The sequence below is a fragment of the Psammomys obesus genome, unplaced genomic scaffold (assembly GCF_907164565.1).
Source record: "Psammomys obesus unplaced genomic scaffold, mPsaObe1.curated_primary_1811, whole genome shotgun sequence".
Classification (NCBI taxonomy): Eukaryota; Metazoa; Chordata; class Mammalia; order Rodentia; family Muridae; genus Psammomys; species Psammomys obesus.
In genome coordinates, this window is record NW_026590405.1 from 3,741,974 (window position 1) to 3,764,984 (window position 23,011).

Genomic DNA, 23,011 nt, shown 5'->3' on the forward strand with positions numbered 1-23,011 from the left:
ACACACACACACACACACACACACACACACACACACACACACACAGACACACACACAGACACACACACTCACTCACTCCATATGTACACACACTCACACATTCACACTCACACACTCTTAAAACATCTTTTTAAAAAATAAATATATTTCCTGACATGTATCTTGGTGGGTATTTGAAGCATAATTGACAGAAAGGTTGGAGTTAATTCATATTTCTCATTTCCAAGAGTCCCTGGTTAATAATAACAATGTAATAATAATATATGTATTGCACTTTCATGACTTGCACATGGTAGGCATTCTAAAGGCTTTATATATATATCTCATTCATCTAATTAATAATGAAATTGGTATAAAAATGATAAAGGAAAAGGTTAGTGTGCTTGAACCTGAAAGCTGCTGCTTTTTGTTTCCGTGGTGTTAAATATTTATAGGCCACTTTATTTTAGTATCTGTATTACATCCACAGAAGACTTAGCTTTACTGTGTTCTTTTCTTATAAACACTGCTAACATTTGAAGCAAAGGTGAAAAATTCAAAATCTTAAGCCAAAAAGATTCTGATGTGTTGTAAAATTATATCCCACATTACTGATAACCCAGAGAGGTTCAATAAAAGGTTATAACCAGTTTGAGACTGAGCGATAAAATGAATGGGAGTTGAGGAGACAGCAGAAAATGAGGGGATGACACAAAATAAGCTGACCTTTTCTGGTCACAACTGTGGGCTGCAGGCTGACATTTATGATCACCTAAATCTTCCAAGATTGTTCCTGTTGATATTACTGTACAAGTAATAACTGCATCTCAAATTTAAATTTGGTTCATGACAAGGAAATACAGATTTGTTCAGTGTGGGACCAGCATGTAATGGTCCTGGGAGGGTGATGGGCTGTTTTCATTACCGCCAGGTTATTAGCTGGTAAGTTCCAAGTTTCATCCAGAAGAAACAAGCATTATCTTTTCACCCACGTCATGTACTTTCCAGCAGGCTGCCTTTAAGTGTGGTGTGGTAGGAGACTGAGAGGTAGCTGGGGGTAGGCTGGCTTCTGTGGGGAACCATTCTGTCATTCCACTTAGTTTTCCCCACTGCGAAGGGGGAGTGTGGAGCACCTAGGCCAGGGGCCATGGAAGGAGGAGAGGGTACTTACCTGCTTCTCTGTTCTCATCCCTGAAACTCTCCTATTTTTTCGGTCTCTCCTTCCCTCCCTCTTGACTTTATTGCTCTGCTAATATGGCCGAGGCTTTCCTCATTTCCTTTCTCTTGGCTTTATTCTCTGCTAATCTGGAATGGCCGTGGAATTTTGGCAATATAAAGAAAAGCAATCTTGCGTTTTATTTTGTTTTTAAGCAGTTGATCATTTGATTTGACAGACAGTCAGCTGAGAGAAAATTTTAATACATTGGGTAAATGCCTCAGTAGAGGCTTTTATACAGCTTTCATTGTTACCTAAATTTGATAAATGTGACTAAAAAAAGAAAAAATAATTAGTGAATTCTATGTGTTGGCACCTTTTAATATTTTACTTTGGTTTTGTATTGTCACTGTGCCATATTTTTTCTTCTTCACAGTTCTTATTCCTACTTTATTGAAGTGTCCATGGACGAACTTGATTGGATCAGGGTGATAGATCATTCACATTACCTGTGTCGGTCTTGGCAAAAGTTGTATTTCCCTGCTCGTGTCTGCAGGTAAGTGCTTCTTAATAAATTTTATCTTTATTTAAGGACATTTGGAGTATGAGGAGACTGCTCTCAAAAAACAAAACAAAATAAACACAACTCCCCAGAAAACAAAAACCCGTAGGGGGAGCTAGCCACCTTAGTGTGTGGAGTGCACGATGGAACTGTCTGTGTTTTGTGCCATGTTTTTCTGTGGAAAGTGAAGACCATGAAGAAGCAGGCCCTTGAGAGGTAGGCGAGCCCGTGCACTCCCTGCTGTCCACACAGAGAAAGCAGCTGTGCTGACAGAGTGTTGTTGCCTTAACACCTGGGAAAGAGTGTCCTGAAGGCTTCCTGGTGGTGCCCAGAGCCAGCAGGAGGGCTCTGGATGCTGGTGTGCCTGGTGCACACACTTGGGCCTTTTCCACATGAGGGGATGGTGGCAGGTGTGGTTTGACAGCAGGTGTTGTGAGTGGGGTCAAGCAAAGTCACAGGGCTGGCTTAGCTGACAGTCTTCATGTTCACATCCTTCAGTACCAGCTGATCCTGTTGTTTGGCAATGCTGTGTTAAGATTGTTTTAAAGGATATTGGATATTGAAAGGTTTCTGGTCTAATAGCTTATATTCTATAGGTAAAAACCCTAATCTAAACTTCTGTAGTTCCGAAAGACATATAAGGTAATGAAGTTGGAAGCCAGAAAAGGTGGCTCAAGTTCCCTGAAAATTATGTAGATCTGTTCATTTTCCCATCGGACAGTGCCCTTTGATAATCTTCAAGAGCTTAAAGACAGAAAATGGCAGGCTCATATAGTGAGGATTGGAGAGAAGGGAAGAGAAATGGTGGGTGGAGCAGGAAGAATGTGGAGCTGGCCCCTCTTCATCACCTCACCTACCTCCCCACATCAGATGTCATCCACCCTGACTTATAGTTGTGACTGACATGGAGCTGCTGAGACTGTCCCTGGCTCAGACTCCTGGTCAGGAGTCACCTCTGTGAAGTAATAGATAACTATCAGCACAAGAATTTCACAAAACCGTGTAGTCACTGAGCTAGTACAGAGATATTACCTCCATTTTTATTGTGGGTGTGACTGGACACGGTATTGCTACCCAGGGATCCTCTTGTGTGAAAATGAAGAAAATCAATTTCATTTCCTCAAAGAGGGACTAAAGCGTCTCAGGTCTGGCAGTTGTTGTTTTACCCTGAGGAGTTCTGAATGGACTAATATAAGAAGGGCAAGAAATTGTGTGAAGATTCCGTATCTCTGCGCTGCCCTCCAGATGTTTGGAGAATGAGAGGGTCCGATATGGAGGAGGTCAAGTAGGCACTGACTCAGGTTGTAATGGTTGCAGCAGATTAAAAAATAAGCAGTGTCTCAGTCTACGCATTTGACATGGATGGTAGGACAGTGCATTTGGATGTAATTTGAAACAATAGGAACACAACTCCTAGAACCAAGTATCATGACTCCAGCTCTGCTCCCCCCCCCCCCCCCCACACACACAGCTAGGGAGACCTGCCTTCAGTCAGGCTCTCTAGCTTTTAGAAAACATGCTTGGCCTTAGGCGTTTGCTCTTTCTTCCTTTTCCTCCTCTTCCTCCTCCTCTTCTTTCAAATCTCCTAGTGGACCTGACTTTGCTAGAGTCATTTTTTGTGTTATTTGTGCTGCCAGCTTTTGTTTTAGTACATGTCTTAGTTACTTTTTAGTTGCTGTGGAAAAACACATGACCAAAGCGACTTAGGAGAAGATTTATTGGAGGTTTACAGTTTCGGAAGGCGAGTCCATGACCATTGTGAGAGCAGGCAGCAGGCAGCATGCCAGGCATGATGCTTAGAGGAGCAGCAGCTGAGAGTGGACACTGCTTCCCACCAGTCTCTCTCTCTTGCGCGCGCGCGCGCGCGCGCGCACACACACACACACACACACACGGACACACAGCATGGACGGCCCCAGTGCCAAGCTTCCTCCAAGGCCACACTCCCTAATCTTTGCTAAACAGTTCCAGCAACTGAGGACCAAACATTCAGATACGTGTGCCCATGGGGACTTGTACAATACATCAGCTCTCAGTACGTCAGAAATCTGAGCAAAGCTGGCCCGAGAGATGGTGGTAGCAAAAGAAGGGAGGGATCTTAGTATCCACATTAATAAGAAAGCTTTAGAAGTGATAACCAGTTAAACATAGCTACTACATTTATTCATAAATTCTGTTTCTTGAGTTAGGTTTTTTGCTCTAACAGTATTTTAAAATGAACCTAAGAATTAGACCTTATTATCCAAGGATGCTTTGGTTTTCCTTCATAATCATTTATTGCCTGCTTAAACAATGTTCTAAATGAACTTCTTGCTGGGACTTCACTCTGCAAATACTTCCTTAGCATGTAAAGGTGTAATTTTTATTATGTTAGTTAATTTGCATATTCGTATGTCACTTTTATTCTTTAGAGTCTTTTGTGTTTGTTTTGGTTTTGCCTCTGATAGTAAAATTACAGGCTCTTAGGGACACGGAGTCTGGATTTTAAGTCTTGGTCCTGTTGCACAGTACTTAGACTGGGCATTGTGTGCAACAGCTACGCTGTACACAGTCTGGCTTTTGCAGTGGGAGGCACTGACTGTGATGGTGAGAGATTAATTCAGCGTTGACGTGAACATTCTCTGATCTGAGCAGTGCCTTCATCATGAGGGTGTGAGTGGTGACAAACTCCCCGAGATGGCAAATAGTTCTATAGTTTCAGAGCTGGCTTTGCTTAGGAAAGTGAAATTTGAGGTTCATATTGAAGGTTTTGAATGTTTTGTATGGATTGCAGATTTCATGTTACATTGAAAAGGGTGATATTTTTATAAATCAAGGTGTGGGAGATAACCTACACTTCTTTCTGAGACTAGGCAAGAGTAAGTCAGCATTGTGGTCTGAAACTGAGCTGTGCTGTAGAGGGAGTTCACCATAACCTTGGCTTCACGTCACATCCTTGTCCCGTGGTGAATCTGTGCCTTTCTCAGCCTGGTACCCACAGCCATAAAGAGCAGGAGCAGCATTATTTGTGACAAGTACTGAGAATGATGTCTGGTTGAAAATAGAGACTCAATTCCAGCACTCAGGGAGGCAGAGGCAGGCGGATCGCTGTGAGTTCTAGGCCAGCCTGTCTACAAGGTGAGTACAGGATAGCCAAGGCTACACAGAGAAACCGTGTCTTGAAAAACCAAAAACCAAAACCAAACAAAATGGTGTTCATCAATCCAATGCTAAATCCAATGCTGCATGTTTTCCTAATACTTTAAAAACTCTTTATAATCAAATGTTCAGTTCAGGTTGGGTTAGGTTGGGACAGCTGGCTTAGGGTTGTTCATTTAACAATGATTGCTTACCACCTGATGAGACTGGCCTTGTCTCTCATGTGCTGAATTCTATCTAGCATAGGCTTGGCTCTTTTAACAGTGATTTCCTTTGATTCCTGTTGACTGTTTGAATTACTGTTGTTTCCGTTCCCTCCTTACTCCTATTTTCTTAGAGTGAGAAATTATAACGTGCCAAGTATGTCACAGAAAAAGGCAGGGGTGTTGCAGAGCATCTGCTAGTCTGCCTTTCTAGTCTCGGGGGTTACATTAGAGGCCTTCAGTGATGAGAAATATCTCACTAGAGAGGCTCTGTTTTTGCTCAGAACAGGGATTTTGGCATGCTTCACTAGCTCAGAAAAAAAAAAAAATCTCTTCATTCGTCATCCACCACTTACTCATTCAGCAAATAAGCACCTACTTTGTACTATTCGTTGTACTTAATCCTGAGGTTGTAACACTGATGGCTGTCAGGGTTTCTGCATTCATCAATTAGAGAAGCATACACACAAATTTATAAGTAGGGATCAGCGGGAGCAGGCATGTATTTTTAAGTGAGGTTGCCAGGGTGGTAGTGGTGTAAGCTGAGATACAGGAAGTGGTATTATCTGGTCTTTGCTCTGGACATGTAGGCTTTTTTTTTTTTTTTTGTATGTTGGATGCTGTCCACAAGAGCTGGTCTTCTGTAGGAAGCCTCATTAGATGTGTGCTAAAACTGTACCATTGTTGGCATAAGGCATTTGAATCTCTTTTATTGCTACCATACATTTCGGTTCCCCCTCATTCCTGCTGTCATTAGCTGTAGCATTTCCCCCACCTGTTCTCATTAGATTATGGTACCTTCACAGGGCTTCAGATCCGGGAGAGAAATACAACAAATGAGAGAAGAAGCGTTTCTCTTTATGGAGGCATTCTCTCCCTCCATGCCGGCAGCGTGTGGATGCATGTGTGTCTTTGTTCATTTTCTGCTCCCGGAGCCCCATCTCATCCACCGACTGGGCACAGACAACATTTATTTGCTTTTCAAGTCAAACACTGGCATAATTGAGCAGTTCACCTGGAGGCTTTAGTTTCCTAGTCAGTTATGCTCAGTCTTTGCCCTCCTCATGGGATCAGAAAACTCAACCATTTGGGAAATGCCCTCTTCAGATATGAAAGGAGTAGGAAGGGTTCCACTTTAAAGAAATAGCCAACACCGAGTTTCAGTTGTTCTTCCTGTAACTTTGATGTCATAATTGAACTAGCACAGAGCAACCTTCCTAGAGAGGAGCATTTTTTTCTAAGAATGCAAAGCAAAACATAGCCACATGGTGTCACTAAATTATAACTATTTTACTTAGAGCAGAAGAGAATTTGAAATGATTTTTTAAATAAAACCGTATTTAAATATAAATTGTTCTGAAGTCTGTGATTTGTGAAATAACACGTGAAGCTATTTGTACTGTTTAAGTCTGCTGCTGCTGGGAAGCATTAGTTATGCTTAGCGTTGTGGCTGTCCACTGTGTGCTGGCAAGCTCAGGAGTCAGGGACTACAAAGCAGAGAGAGGATGCGTGGGGTTCCAGAGTAGAGTTCTCCCAGCCCTTACAAGCCAGGTGCTCAGGCCTTCTTTTGGAACTTCGAAATAAATAAGAGAGTAACAGATTCACTGTCTGTTGATGAGGAGTCAGAAAAACAGAAGGAAGGAGGAATGCAGATACAAGGAGAAAGTAAGAGGGCTGAGGGAGGCTGGAAAGGGAGCAGCCTACTTTTTATTGAGCACTTGCTGTGGACTAGGCACACTATCCCCCTGTGGGATTCTCACAGCAGCCTTATGGGAGGGAAAATGACTCTACTGTGGTATTGATGAAGACCTTGAGCATCGGAGAGCTGAGTTTTTAAGCAAAGGTCTGAATCCGTGTCGTACACAGCTGCTACTTGTGGGAGGTACAGAAGCAGCTCTTGGCTGCACAGCGTCGTAGGACCACCTCACCATGCATAAGTCCCTGGGCTCAGACTCCAGGGTTAAGACAAAGCAAAAACCAAACCCAAAACCTAACCTGATCAACCCTAGCAAAACAAAGGAACAACTCCACTCCGGAGCTGCAGACCCGAGGAGCTAGAAGATGCTCTTGCTGCCCTTTTGGGGAGCATTGTACCCCTGTGGGAAGAGTCATTTCCACAAATACTGCAGGGTACTTACCATTTCTGTTACCAAAGGCTGCTCTGCTCTAGCTGGTCACAGCCACCCAGTGTACAAGCTCCTGCTTGCTAATGATGATGAGCAATTGGGGAAGTTTTCTTTTTTAAAAACGCTCCAAAGAGCATTTGGCAATCCTTGGTCTAGGTATGCTTTGTCATTTTGTCAATAGAACTTTAAATGTTTTGTCCCTCACTTCCTCTTAAGATCATTTTAGGCTTTTGTTATCATAGTGTGGGCCCTGTTTTCTTACTTCCTGGTTTGTTTTGCTTCAGCTATATTTAGAAAGAAACAACATATATTATGAAATTTTTTTTCTCAAGATCTTTTCACATCTTGAGTGGCCTTTTTTAAAATTGAGAAATTATTTATTATTTTCACCTAGAATCCTCTTATTAGGGGAAAAAAAGCCACAGCAAAACCAAACAAAAAGCTCTAAAATACTGTGCTTTATTTGCAAGAAGACCTTTGAGAAATGGCTGTTTATGCATGAGTTATTCAATTGAATTCAGGCCTTTTTACTTTATTTTGTTGGTTTAAAGGATAATAACGATTTGAGTTTCTTTTGTGTACAATGGTGGATTGGACATGAGAAAATAGATCAGGGCTGTCCTTTTCCTTCGCATTTTGTTTTGTAATTTTAGAGTGTGTCTTAATAAGCTCATTGCTTGAAGATGATGCTAATGGCACTAATAACCTGTTATTATCACAAATACCAGTTGCTGAGTTTCATTATGGAGGGGAAAGAACTATATTTTGTTCTGTTAGCAGTTGCTTCCCAAGCAGTTAGGTTCCCCAAGTAGATGTACCTCCTGGATCAGTTATCAAACATCCCTTTTCATGATTTACCCCTTCTCAATATGTATTTTGTTGCTAAAGGATTTATCTGTTCAGACATTGATCTGACACCATTTGTTGGAGGTATCTACGTCAGTTGTTAAAATGCAGTTGTTCCTCTCGAGACTCATGATGTAATGGAGATGGCAGTCTACTAAAATCCGATAAAGCAATGCTCAAGAGATGGCTCAGTGGGTAAAGGTGCTTGCTGCCAAGCTTGGTGACCTGAGTTTGCTCCCCAAGTCCCACATGGTAGAAGGAGAGAACCAACCCCACAAGTTTCCTCTGACCCCCACATGTGCACCATGACATGTATTTAGTGCCCCCCAATCAATTAATAAATATAAGAAATTAAAAATTGACAGTAAAATATGAAAGGTGCAATACCATAGTGATGGGGTCCTCCTGTGGAGAGAATGTGAACTGAGTCTTAGGGGTCATGCAAAGAAAGCAAAGTGCAGGGAAGGACATTGTCTGCACACAGGACACTGGAAGGCAGGCTGTGCATGGCTCTGCTAGCCCGTGTTCCCTTCTTCTGTTTCTGCAGTCTGGCCCCTAGTGCGCGCCCATGCTTCCCACCTTTATCTTCAGGCTAGAGGACGTGAATGGCAGCCTTTCTGTGTTGCCTTGTGTAACTGTAGATCCCTCGACTCTTCTTGCTTTTATTTAAAGTTCTGTTTTTAAACTTTTCTTTCCATATAAAACTAAAGTATTTTCTGTGATGAACTATTAACTGGGCTACTTGTCAGAGGATAGTAAAAAAATTTCTGGGAACTGAACAGTGTCTCTTTTTTTGGAGCCAAGATTTGATTTGGTGTGTGTGTGTGTGTGTGTGTGTGTGTGTGTGTGTGTATATATATATATATATATATATATATATATATATATATTTTTTTTTTTTTTAGAGAAAAAATTATCCTTTGTAAGCATGTCACTGCGCTTTGCGCTCTGTGTGGGAATGTGAGCATGAATGTCAGGAATGAGATCCCCTTTTGTAATCTGCTCCTCCAGAACTTAGTAATGACACTCAGGAAATCCAGAACCAGTAGACAGATGCCGAGCTATTGGGCGTTGGGTAGTGTGTCTGTTGAGTAGACACAGAGTAGGAGTAAAGGCAAAGCTACCCAGAACATTGAGCTCCCGAGTGGTCACCAGGGAATGCCAACATGGGAAACAGAGCAAAGATGAAGGAACTGGGAGTGAGAACACACTGAGAATGGCAGTTCTGGAGAAGAGTTTCCAAGACTGTCAGCCCTGCGTCTAGTGGATAAGAAAGTGGTATCAATGATGGAAGCTCTGCTGAGGGGAGCTTGGGCAGATAAGAAAGCCGGAGGACAGCTAGGAAGCAAGCTTGGATACAGCCTTCCTGAACGTGACAGTTGCCTCTGATCGTGCTTGCTTTGGAGCTAGCAATCTAGGGGCTGCTGGTTGTTAGTAATCCTCTCAGCAGGGAGCTAGGCCTGTGTACATTCAGACCTCATCTGCACGGCCTCGCCGTGATTGCTCTGACCTTTAATATTTATAGGCTGAGTTGCCCAGTGTGCCCGTCAATTACAGAATATACCCTGTGCACTTGTCTAATTATTTTGTGGTTCCTGGGCCTTGCTTTACATTCCTGAAGGCACTACTTTTCAGACATTTGATTCTCCTTGGCCCTCTTAACATCCTTGGATGCAGCTGCTTGAATAATAGGTTTTTCTGGAAAACACTCTTAATATTGCTGGTCCTTCTCCCCCCATTGTTAAAAAGAGATACGAGGAAACAAGATTTTTTACTATTTCATCGTACAGAAACATGTTTAAAAAGAACTATGCATACAAGTCCCATGGTTAATAAAGTAATCAGCGCTTTCTTGGTGATGATTATAAATGGTACACAATCCCCAGATCAGGGTGCTCTCTCTAGAGCAAGGTTAGCAAGGTCAGCTCAGGGGAGAGCAGACCAACAGTAAAACCAGATTGCCTGGCGGCTGCCAGAAATTCTGGGCAGAGTTCCAGGCTTGGTTCACCTTCTAAAAATTCATCTCCCAGTATGAAAATAGAGGGCTCGATCTCTGCAGGGAATGGGGGCAGCAGGAACACTTGGGCTTCCTTCAGCCCAGGTGCGGCAGAGGGTATGGGCGCTAATCAGTGTGGACTTGCTGTCTCTGACCTCCGTGAAGAGTGGCAGGGCTTTCCTTAGCAGCTTTCCTTCATTATGCTTCAAATTGTAATTTTATAAGTTAATAATTGTTCTTCCAAATAATGTGGGTCATACGTATACATGAATATGTTCTGCCTGATGGGAAGCTGTAGGTTTAATTTCGGATAGTCTTAGAAATTCTCTGCACATTATAAAGCTATTAGGAAGTAGCAGCTGTTTTAGTTCATTTCACCCTGCAAAAGAAATGTGATGCAGACTAAAATGATCAGTAATTATATATTTTGAAAGCTAAACCTCCAGTTATAGAAAGAGCTCATTTTCACATTAGATACTGATAAAAATACAGTATACTGTGAATTTCAAAGTTAGTGTTATCTCCTCAGACTATGAAAGCAAATCTGTGCTAAGAAACATTTGTCCCTCTTTGAAATCTCCTTTGCGTTGCTCATTGTAACCGTGGAGTTGCAAATCAACAGTAAGGAAAAGCTGCTTGATATTTTTCTAAAGGAAAGAAATGAGAGGGACTGTTTGAGGGAGTAGGACTTAGGGGGTTTATTTTGTGTCTGTTGATCAGTGCCTGCCATCTGCCTTGCAGTTAATGTTGTAGAAGCATGCGTGTGGCTCCCTGTTCTGAACAGATGATGTGCATGGTTTGTTGAGATAGATGTGCATTCAGTGGTGTGTGTGTCTCTGTGTGTGTGTACCTACAGTGCTTAAAATCACACTTGAAGTGTAAAACAGATAATGAGGCTCCATTTTGGGCTAATTTGCATATTCAGCTCTTGTACCTAAAACAAAGGGCTACAATGACACTGATTTTCTTTTCTGCTTTAGATCAGTACTAACCAGCTGTCAACAAATATTTTGATTAAACACTTTTCTTTATTAGAGAACTTTGGGGCATGTTCTTTGTGTAAACATATTGTTTTCTTTTATTTCAAGGGACAAATTTTCAGTGTGATTCATTTTACACTGTAAGCTGTAAAACAAAAATATTTTTCTGTAAGCTTTCTTTTTACCATTGATTTCTCTAGGCTAAGAGCAATATTCAAACTCATGATATTTGGCTGAAATAAAGATGGTAGATGTATAAGCCTACTTTAAAGAAATTAAAAAGCTTAAGATCTGGATTAATAAACTTGGCTATTGAGATTTTTACAATCTGTGATCACTTTAAAATATGATTATAGAAATTTTACTTAGTTTTTTGACATGTTCACTAGAATATATAGTGTGCACTGTCTCTTCTTTCTTTTCTTTCTTTCTCTTTCTCTTTCTTTCTTTCTTTCTGGTTTTTCGAGACAGGGTTTCTCTGTGTAGCCTTGGCTGCTCTGGACTCACTTTGTAGTCCAGGCTGGCCTTGAACTCACAGAGATCCAACTGCCTCTGCCTTTCCAAGTGCTGGGATTACAGGTGTGGGCCACTGCACCTGGATTACTGTCTTTTTTCCAATTATAGTCATAAATATGTCATTGGTAAAATGGTATTTGGTGAGACTCCGCTTCACCCCAGTCAGAAGTGCTTTATCAAGACAGGGATGTTGACGTAGGGCGAGAAAACTGCTAGTGGGAGTGTAAACATGAAGGCAGGGTCAGAGCTTCCTTCTGAGAACAAAAACTGGCTAGGTGTGGTGGCATTTAATCTCAGCACTCAGGGAGGCAGAAGAAGGCATATTGCTGTGAGTTTAAGGCCATCCTGGTCTATCAAGTAAGTCCAGGACAGCCAAGGCTACACAGAGAAACCCTGTCTCAAAAAGCAACAAAACAAAACAAACAAAAACCCAAACCAAACAAAAAAACTTGTCTATACTCTAGCCAAAATACTGGTGGATAGGCACACAAAAGACTCAAAATCAACACTTGGGTATTTATGTTTATTGTTACATTATAACACATCGGCTAAGAAATGGCACCAGCCTAGATGCCAGTCCAACCAACAAATCAATTGATAAAATGTGGTACATAATACAGTGGAACTTTATTTGCCCATAAAGAATGAGGTCATGACATTTGCAGGAAAATATATGCAACTAGAAGTCATGTTAAACAAAATAAACTAGGATCAGACAAATACTGTTTTTATTCTCTCATACATAAACTTATGTATGTGTGTGGGACATTAATGTAGAAAAAAAGTAGAAAGGCAACTATGAATAGAAGAAAGCATCTTAAGATAGAAAGAGGAGGAGAAAGAAATGGTGCTGAGTACATGTACCATGAAAGCACAAAGGAAGAGTATTTGTGGACAAGAAGGAGACCAGCAAGAAGGGGACAAATGGGACAGAGTGGAGCAGAGAGCAGGTAGAGGAATAACAAAGTATAATGACAGCGTGACAGTGAAAGTGTGAAGAAGACGCCATTATGAAACTGGCTAGTTTGTAAGCTAACCTTGAATACTTTTCAAGAAGAAAAGTAACATTTAGCATACACTCTTTAAAACCTTCCCACTATCTTGTTGTGATTGTGGCTGCCCTTTGTTAGGACATGAAATCTGATTTATCTCTTTCAACAGTAGCAGAGTATATTAACTGTATTACTGTTAGCAGTTGCCTGTTGGAAGGACCTTTAAGATGTTCCTGGTTTATAGTGACAGTAAACTTTACACATTTATCTGATGACCTGTGAGCAAACGGTGTGAAAGGGTTATACTGACAGAGAAGTCTCCACCCACAAGCATTGTAGTAATGTCTTTGTGCCTGGGTATAGTGGCACCTGTTTTTCCACATTCTTTTCAACAGCAGGTATTATTTTTAATTTTATCAAGACGATAAGCATGCCATGGTCTCCTGATGGGCATAGTGGCAAGTGCTTTTAGCCCCAGCACTCAGGAGGCTGAAGCGGGAGGATGGTTCTTTAGCTACGAAGTGAGGTCCTGTGTCCCATTTGTTTTATTGCACAGGTTACTTATAAAATTAAGCTAATAATAATACTACTAATATGTTTGTTGACTGGTGTTATGACTAGGCTGTAGTAACCTAATGTTTTGAAGGCTTTGTCCCCAGTACAGCGGTGTTCAGAATCGGGGCTCCCAGAAGGTGATTATGTCATGATTCATACTGTGATAGGTTTATTGGGAGGTGCCAGATACGGAAAGAACTGGCACCAGTTGGAGGAAGCAGGTAACTGGGACGAGGCCTGGAAGGGTCTGTCTTGTTTGTTGTAGCTTGGCTTGACTCTGCTTCTGGCCACCATGCTTTAAAGCAGCTTTGCCCTGCATCTACCAGCTCATTCTTAGCAGTTCTGCTTTGACATGCTGGCGCCCACCACAGGCCTAGAAACAGTATGAAACGACTAAAACCATGAGTCAAAGAAAACTTTGCTGCCTATGTCAACTCTCCTAAGTATCTGGGTTCAGTGGGAAAGCTGACTCATAGAACATGGACACACTGTCACAGAGAAGGAAAACACTGACTAATGTAATGTGGGCACGCATTGTCATAGAGAAGAAATCTGAGTAGGCCTGTAAGGATGGATTGAGTTTTGGGCAGAGGATTTTAAGGTTCCCTTTAGGACCCTTCTAGGACAGTATTCTCAACTAGGACAGTGTTAGGGGGAACTCTTCCAAAGGAGAAGGTTATTGCTAGAATGTGTGATTAGAAGCAGGATGGAAAGAGCTCTACACAGCCCTAAGGCCAACACCGCCAAGGCCAAGACACTCACTTAGGGAAGGGTTGCACCAATCCCATGTTGAATTAGCGTCTTCAGTTAAAATCGGGAAAGAGAGGAGCCATGGCGTTATTTCAAAGCGAAAATCAGTGTCAGGCGAGGGCTGCCTGAATACAGAGAAGAAACAAGTTGAATCAACAAAAGCTCAAGGCTTAGAACATAGGACACTAGAAATACATTGGTGCTGGTAGCCAGAGCCTGTCTAAGCTGGTTGTGGAGTTACTATTTAGGAGCAATGTGGTACTCTCTGCAGCTGTGCCTGCTTTGCGTTTACGTCGTGAGCTCCTTTCATTCTTGGTGCCAGGAGTGTATTGAATTTTGGAATTAAAATCTTTTAACTACTACCAAACATGTGGTTTATTTCCTCTTTCTGAAACATTCATCTCTCACCTCTACTCCTGAAATTAGCTGTCACAATACTTTCTCCAGAAAAATGTTTGAATTTCCCAAATAATGCCAAAGTATACTTTTCCTTATTCATCTAAGAAATAATTGCTTTCTTACGTGACAAGATGCTAGAGCTACAGGGAACACAGCCCTGGCCCTTGTGGCATTTACCGCTTAGTAGGAGAGTTAGTAGACAGTTATTGTAAGAGAAGGAGTATTTGTAAGCTGTGATAAATGGGAAGAAAGAAAGTACAACTGGGCCTTAAGATATAGCAGGGATGCTATTTAAACTGGGCATTCAGGGAGCTCTTTTAAAGAAGAGATGTTTTAATGGAGACCTAAGTGGCATCAGGAATTAGGTTGAAAGAGGAGATTATCTAAGCAGACACAGGTGGCAAAACCCTGAGGAGAAAGGAGTTAGCCTGCTTAAGAGAATGAAGTTGTGTGGCTAGAGAGTGGCAGGTAGCAGAAGGTAGAGGTACATAACAAGCCTGTCAGGGCCTGGAGATGGGTCACAGACTGAAGTTGTCTGTTGCAATGCAGGCATTGGTGAAGGTGTTAAACAAGGGGTTAAAAAGACCTTGATACCTCCATGGGAAATGGATTGAGGTAGGTGGGTGAGGAGGTTGGGAGAGCAGGTAAAAGGGGCTTTGGGGAGGAGAGGTGTGGGGACTGCTGTGTAAAGATGGTAGCAGTGGTGCTGGAAATTTATTGCCGCCTGTGAGACTCCTAAGGAGCATTGTTAAAGACATAATTGAGAGTTGAAGAAAGGTGCCTGGAATAGAAACTGAAGAGGTGCTTTTGAATATCAGAAACCATAGGGACCAGTTAAAACCACAAGAGAGAGAATGTAGTAGAGTGCAGAAGAAGAAAAGAGGAGCTAGGCCAGAATCTGAGGTACCTAAAATGACTGAATCAGGAGAGAACCTGTCGGAGAAGATGAGGAAAGGATGGTTAGCCGGGGGAGACCATGAAGGAGGGTGTAGTTCCAAGGGCCGAGGGCAGGTTGGTGAGGTCTGGTGTTGCCGAGAAATCCAGTAGTAAAGGAGGGAGTCACAGGCACCGCCAGCAGTGCATTGTTATCTAGGGCAGTAGGGCGCTGGGGGTGGAAGCCAGCCACAGCGGGTTAGAGAAGTCAAAGCACACCATGATAACAGCAAACATGGATCTGTTCATTTAGCCAGCAGTCATTGGCTGGTAAAATGTGTTCAGAGAAAGTCTATGTGAGGATGTTTTCTGCAGTAGTGTTCAAAGCACCAGCAACACAAAACTACTAAAATATTCCCATCAATAAGAAAGTCATTAGAATAGTGGTATAGTATGCAGCCTCTTCACCCCCCCCCATACCCCTTCCCTTGTCCACTGATAGGGGAGGTTCTTCTCCCCTACTATCTGACCCTAGCCTATCAGGTATCATCAGGACTGTCTGGATCCTTTTTTTCTGTTGCCTAGTAAGGCCACCCCCACCTTGGAGGTGATCAAAGGGCAGGCAACTGAGTTCATACCAGAGACTGTGCCTGCGCTGCTTACTAGGGAACCCACTTGGAGGCTGAGCTGCCCATGGGCTACATCTGAGCACATAGTCTAGGTCTTCTCCCTGCATGGTCCTTGGTTGATTCATTAGTTTCTGCAGGCCCCCTGGGCCCAGATCTTTTTACTCTATTGGGCTCCTTGTAAGCTCCTGTTCCCTCCAGGTTTGTCTCCCCCTTCTATCATAAGATTCCCTGCCCAAAGTTTGGCTCTGAGTCTCAGTATCTGCTTTGATCCCCTGCTGGGCAGAGTCTTTCAGAGGCTGTCTGTGGTAGAGCAAGACCTGGTGTGTCTATGCTTATAAGATAGTTTCCAACTTAACAATTTCAGACATTTTGTCTGGTCGGACCTCCATCTACGTTGCTTGTAACTATCATGAGTGTTGCTGGGTGGCTAACTGGCCATGTTTTTGTCATGGTATATAGGACATTTGGCTCTACTTTCTGCAAAGCTGCCATTGGGTTTATCATTTCTCTCACACCCCCAGCTGGCGCAGAGCTCGGGGAAGAGGGGTCCTATGATGCCCTTTTTGGACTTTTAAAACAGTTTAGGAATGAGAGAGAGCAATCTCACCACAGGAGAGCTGAGAAACTTATAAATATAATAGCTAAATATTAATGACGTATTTTGAGACAAAAATAAAGGGATTTCTTTTGAAAACATAAACAAATGAAGACTGCCTGTATCCCTATAAATCCCTGGAGAAATCTGTATAAAATGGTTCTACAGAGGACAGAGATAGTATTCACTCCTGTGCTTCTTTTGTCAGTTACCTTAGATGTTTATAGACGTATTTGTATGGAATTATGTGAGCAAAGAATGATAAGGAGGCTGGGTGCGGTGGCGCACACCTGTAGTCCCAGCACTGGGGAGGCAGAGGCAGGCGGATCTTGGTGAGTTCAAGGCCAGCCTGGTCTACAAAATGAGTCCTGGACAGCCAGGACTACACAGAGAAACCCTGTCTCGAAAAACAAAACAAAACAAAACAAAACAAAACAAAACAAAACAAAATACAAAAAAACCTTGGCTATTGGTAGCTCTAGGAACAATGCTGAGCTAAGAAAAAGGGGAACATAGTAGCAGAACTCTGTCTTTTGTTATGCCTGCTGTATCATCTCTAATATATATGTGTACATGTCCTTGCACATGCATGTTGTCCAAGTGAGTGTACTGTTGCTGTGAAGAGACACCATGACCACAGAACTCTCACGGAAAGCATTTAATTGGGGCTGACTTACGGTTTGGAGCTTTAGTCCATTATGGCAGGAAGCATGGTGGCATGCAGGTGGGCACGGTGTTGGAGAGGGGTTGAGAGTTCTACATCTGGATTGACAGGTAGCAGGAAGAAAAGAGAGACTGGGCCTAGCTTGAGCATTTGAAACCTTAAAGCTCACCCTCAGTTGACAAAGTTTCTCCAACAAGGCCACACCTACTCTCACAAGGCCATACCTCATAATCTCTGTCAAGAAGTACCTGGTGCCACTCTCTAATGACCAATAATTCAAATCTATGAGCCTGTGGGGCCATTTCTATTCAGCCCACCACAGGTGCTGTTCTGGAGATTAAACCTAGGGTCTTGTGCATGCTTGTCAAGCACTCTAGCCTTATCTCCAGTTCTCATTATTTTTAATTTAAAAGGGAGTTGAATTTTAAAATGTTCTAAGAGGTGAGGTGATGGAAAAAAAAAGTCAATAACTTCTTGAGAAACTGTACAGTGAAGGTGAATACAAGAATGCAGCCTGGAAGCTGGACATGACCGTGCTTGGTATTGTTGATCACAGGGCAAGGGAACAGATCCAGGAAGCTGAGGTTGGAACAGGCAAAAGACAGCCAGTAGAATAAGACCTGCTTCCATTCTGTGCACATTCTGGGCACAGAGAAGAGGCACACTCTTTGAGCATATATTCAGTAGCTACAAAGAAAGCAAATGAAGAAAAGTAGATTTTTTTAAAAATTAATTTTTATTAATTATAGTTACAGTTTATTCACTTTGTATCCCCCTGTACCTCCCTCTCTCCTCCCTTCCCAATCCCACCCTCTCTCTTCCCCACCCGTGTCTCTCTTCCATTCCACTGATAAGGGAGGTCCTCCTCCCCTCCCCTCTGATCCTAGAATGGCTAAGATGAATAACTCAAGTGACAACGCATGCTGGAGAGGATGTGGAGAAGGGGAACCCTCCTCCACTGCTGATGGGAATGTAAACTTATAACCACTTTGGAAATCAATCTGATGTTTTCCCAGACAATTAGGAATAGTGCTTCCTCAGGATTCAGCTCTACCACTCCTAGGCATATATTCAAAAGACACTTAAGTATACAACAAGGACATCTGCTCAGCTATGCTTGTAGCAGCTTTATTTGTAATAGCCAGAAGGTGAAAACAGCCCAGATGCCCCTCAGTTGAGGAATGGGTACAGAGATTGTGGTACATCTACACAATGGAATATTACTCAGCGATAAAAAAACAAGGAAATCATGAAGTTTGCAGGTAAATGGTGGGAACTGGAAAAGATCATCCTGAGTGTGAGGTATCCCAGAAGCAGAAAGACACACAGGGTATATACTCACTCATAAGGAAAGTAGATTTAAATGAAGTTGAGAATGTGACCAAGACCCTGCTGAGCCACAATCCTCATCCTACAAGGAAGAACGGTAGGTTTACAGGTTCTGCGAAGTTATTTTGAACACTGCTGTAGACTGCTACTCATCATTTAATTGTTTACACTGCTCTTAAGGTTTATGTTGTCATCATAGAGAAGACATAGCCACACACAGACATCCTTGGAACAGACATTGGACTATAGTTTATTGCTATCATGTGCTTTTAAGTATACCTTTTCTACAGAATCAGGTCTGAAGGAATCTGACTTGCATCTTGATCTTCAGAGGCTTGCAGCTTATTCTTTTATTTTTCTGTCTTTGAGGCTGGATCTCACTGTGTAACCCAGGCTGGCCTTGAACTCATCCTCATCCCTCTGCCTTGTCTGCACCACTGTGCTTGATGTTCTGAAGCTGGTTTGTTGTTTGTTTGTTTGTATTTAAATGCAAAGCACTGCCCTTTATATCTTTATTGTGGCATTATCTCAGTGTATATGTGTGTCTTCTGTGATAGTATATTTGTATTGTAGACTTCAAGATTGTGAGCTAATAACTTCTGTAGTTAGAGTGGTGCCAATAGAAGAAGTCTTTTCTGCTAGCAGAGAGGAAAACACTTAGAGCTGTCATGGCAGGCTGTTCAGACAGAAGCATGAAAAGGGAGCAGGCTAGGGTTTGCTTCTAGCCCCAGAAACTGCTCTGGGTCAAGAAGCCAGAACCATTTTTGTGCTATTGGTAGCTTTCATACATAGGTGTGTTATCTCATGCTGCACTCTGAGGTCTCACAGGAGATGGAAGTCATCGTAGTATAAAAGTGTTCACTAATGAACTGTCCACATGTAAAATTCATTCTCATTCAAACACTGATCCCTGCGGAGGAATCCACTTGGCTCTCCCATCAGGCACAGTGCTTCACTGCTGGTTGGGAGGATGTAAGAGCAGCACTCAATTGTAAAATTAAATGGCAGGTTTTTATAAACTTTAGGAAATGAAGAGTCTATGAAGTTAGGAAAATCAAAGTTACAGAACTGTCAGGCCTACACGCAGAGCCATTAACAAAACAAACTCTGGCAGTGCTAGACCAACAAATAGCTGGAAAGAGAAGATGCTGCCAAAATGAGGGTCTGTAGATGTTGCAAGAGAGGGAGCAGATTATTAAAAATATTAAGAGGATGTTGATGATGTCCCTGTAGTTTTGAAAGAATAGTCCTCATGTAAGTATGCTGGAAAGCCAGGAGGAAATGGTAGTAAGACTCTACAGCAGTGTATGTTCCTGCCACTTCCTGTTACCGTTTTGGTTGACACACGGGGTGTTCTTATTTCTTGTTAAATAGAAGAGAAGATATACTTGAATCTCACTTTTTAACTTTCCAAAATCCCTTTCCACATTCATAATTAAAATTTGACCCCTATTTAAAGATAGTTCACGTTCAGCGTTGTTCTTCAGATAACTGTCATTCTAGAATAATGAGAACTTCCCTAGTGGTTACATGCTTGTCTTAGGTGTCTATGTCTTTCTCCAGTTTTGCTGGTAATGAACAGCAGCAACAAACTCTGGTGTGTTTAGAAAGGTCTGAGCCAAAGAAGCAGACTGTGATAAGCAGTAGTCTCTTTCAGAAGAACGGCTGATCCTGAGATTCTGCTTTTGTCTTGGAGGAAGAAATAATGGTCACTTGTTTAAATGAAAGGGCATTGCATAAATACAGATTCCAGTGTAGGGGTGGAAATATAGCAGTTTTTTTCTGAAACCTTTTTTTCTTTGTCTAGAGCTGTGATGTTACTCAGACTCCACAATGAATACATTTTGGAGCTTCCTAATCCATTTGGAAATCAAGACGTGTGTACGTCTTTCCCGGCCTTTATTTGCCCCTGGTAGATTGGAAGGCTCAGTCTCAGTGCTGAGAGGAGAGTCTAATGCGCCCGGCGGCTTGCTGTTCTCGGTCCAGCCACGGCTCTGGGGGAAATACCAGAAATATAATGTTGCTAAAGATTTTTTTATTTGGGGGTGGGGGGAGTTTGAAATATGTGTAAAAGACCATATATCATTGAAACTTATAGTGTACAGTTGATTATGTGGTAGCTTCCAACAATATGCAAGTTGTGTTCTAACAAAATCAGATTTTTTTTTAAAGATGTGAAAAGTAAATGTGTACCTTAAAGCCATTCTTAAATAGCACTCATTCATTATGGCCCACATTTACAAATTCAAGCTTTCCTTGAACTCAGGCTAGAATATTTATCTGTGTGATTTAAGTAGCAACACGTTAGTTAAGTGCATAACTTAAAGTCACTGGCATGCTCATTAGTTTTTCTTTTATTGGAAAAGTTCATCCCCCTGAGAAAGGTTGAATTAGTCATTGGGTAGTTTGGATAAGTCCCTGGAGCCTAGGACAAGACACTAACAGGATTTGTAGAGCTGTCTGTTGCCAGCCCTTGAGTAATGGGACATTCTTCATAGCTGTGTGCTGGCTTTTCAGTGGAGAGTGTGACTGACACCTTCATTTTATGGCAAGTCATAGCTTGTCTGTTAAGCTAACTATAGGGTTTTTGTTTCTTGAGACAAGATTCTCTGTGCAGCCCTGGCTGTCCTGAAACTCACTTTGTAGACCAGGCTGGCCTCGGGCTCAGAGATCTGCCTGCATCTGCCTCCTGAGAGCTTGGATTAAAGGTGTCTACTACCACCTCCTGGAAACTAACCGTAGGTTTTAATTTATGTTGCTGCAAGAATTTTATTCTGAAAGTCACCTGCTTAGAGGAAATTTAATACTGTATAGCCTGTATGTTTAAAAATGTATTTTCATCAAAATAGTCTGTTTTTTGTTTTCCTTTTACAAGAAAAAAAGATATCTTTTCCTTCTATCTGGTTACCTTGAAGGTATAGCATTTTTAGACCAGATTATTTAAAAAACTTAAAAATGCATGTAATGAAGCAAGAAGCTTTTGGAACCCAGGTGTGCCACATATGAGTAACATTTTAGAAAATGTTGAATTAAAGTTACCTGTAACTCTGGTGTTTTATGTTAGATTGTAAAATTGCAGAACTGTGCTCTCAGATTGGAATTGCATTTAGGTAATGCTATGAAGAGACAGAGTTTTGAGAACATTTTTTGGAGAGCTTTGACCTTATTCTCAGTGAAGGTGAAAGGAGATGAAGATAAAAAGGAGTTATGTGAGCAAGGAGGAGAGGGAAGGTGAGGAGTGAAGGAGGGAGCAGCAGAGGTTGTTCTGTCTCTACCTCATTGCCATCTGACTCCTCGTGCACACTTTTGTGTCTTAGTGCCTGCTCTCACTGGTTTTCAGTTCCTCCAGGATCCCCTGGAATGAGTAGATTCTCTCTTCATTGGGAAGAACAGTCCTCTTATCTTCAGTCCCTAAACTCACACACGTTTGTTGCTTTAAAAATTTTACCCTACATCAAAGGGACTTTTATAAGCTACACATCATCAGTATTATTTTCCTTCCTTCCTCCCTCCCTCTTTCCTTCATCCTGTCCTTCCCTCCCTCCATTCTCCTTCCTTTCCTATCTTTCTTCATTCAAAATGTATGTGCTAGGCCCTTGTTCTCTGACTTGACTTCTATGGTTTAGGGCTGTAACACGTAAGGAGTCTGCAGTCCATTGACATTTTCGTGTCCGGACCTCAGAAGATCTCAGCTGTAACGAAGAACACACAGTTCTCTGTTACAGTTTTGCTTGTGGACCTAAAGGCTGCTGTGACACGTGAAGCAGTTACATATATGTAGCAGGTGTGTCAGGATGGAGTGTGCCCAAGAGTTGTGACTCAACCTAAACAGATAACTGTTCTTTGTTTTGTTCCCCCTTTAGCCTTTCATAGTTAATCTGTTTCAGTTCTCCATATTGTCTGATTACCCGTTTCATTAAGCACCATGTGAATAATTTTCCTCTATAGTTATTTCAGAATAGGTTATCTGCCGCTCGATGGTGGTGGGAGTCCTTTGCTTCTGCTCAGCTCAGTCATAAAGGAAATCATTTCTGACATGTGGATGATTTTCTTCTACAAGGATCTTAATTTTTTGTTTGCTCTAAGTTTGTTAGTAAATTTATTCAGTGTGTCATATTACTTTGTTACTACACATTTTTAAGATAAGCAGTCTATATTAAAAACACTAGATTTCTGTGACCAGAAAATATACTTTTGGTATATTCTCTGGGTTGGAGAAAGACTGTAGCTGAAGAGTTCACTAAATGCGTAAACAGCCCATCTAGCTGGCCGCCTTCTATGTTGTACCCAGTGTTAAAATCTGCAGAATTCTGCTGGGTGTTGAACCTCCTCCCCATGGGTGAGTCTCTAGTCTTAGGTGTTTTAAAATATATTGGTTAGCTAAATTACTAATGTGAAGTCATGACATTCTTTGATTATTTCTGAAAGCTTTTATAGCAGACTTCTTACCTTAGATTTATCTGGAATCTTTGAAAGAGACTGAAATTTCAGCCTTACTTAGTCTTTCATATTGGAGAGGATTATGTAAGATCTGCTAGATTTTTATTTTGATACTCAAATGGTAGATCTAAAGATGCTAGGAGTCAAAGAATGCTGGCCAAAGTTAGATTTGTTTTAGTGACCAGGCTGTGTCCTTCAAATTGAATTAGTATCAAATAAGGTAAAGCACCTTTACCGCTGTCTAGGACATGCATTTGCTGCTAGTTTTGCCTACCGTGGTGTG

General features: G+C 41.8%; 1 protein-coding gene across 1 annotated transcript in view; it reads left to right on the forward strand.

The window, feature by feature from the left end:
- The window catches only part of Btbd9 (BTB domain containing 9), a 340,575-nt gene that overhangs the window by 55,959 nt on the left and 261,605 nt on the right, over positions 1–23,011 (forward strand). Inside the window, exon 6 of the mRNA XM_055607113.1 lies at positions 1,572–1,691. Within this exon, the coding sequence (XP_055463088.1) occupies positions 1,572–1,691 (120 nt within the window). The remainder of the gene's footprint in view (positions 1–1,571; positions 1,692–23,011) is intronic.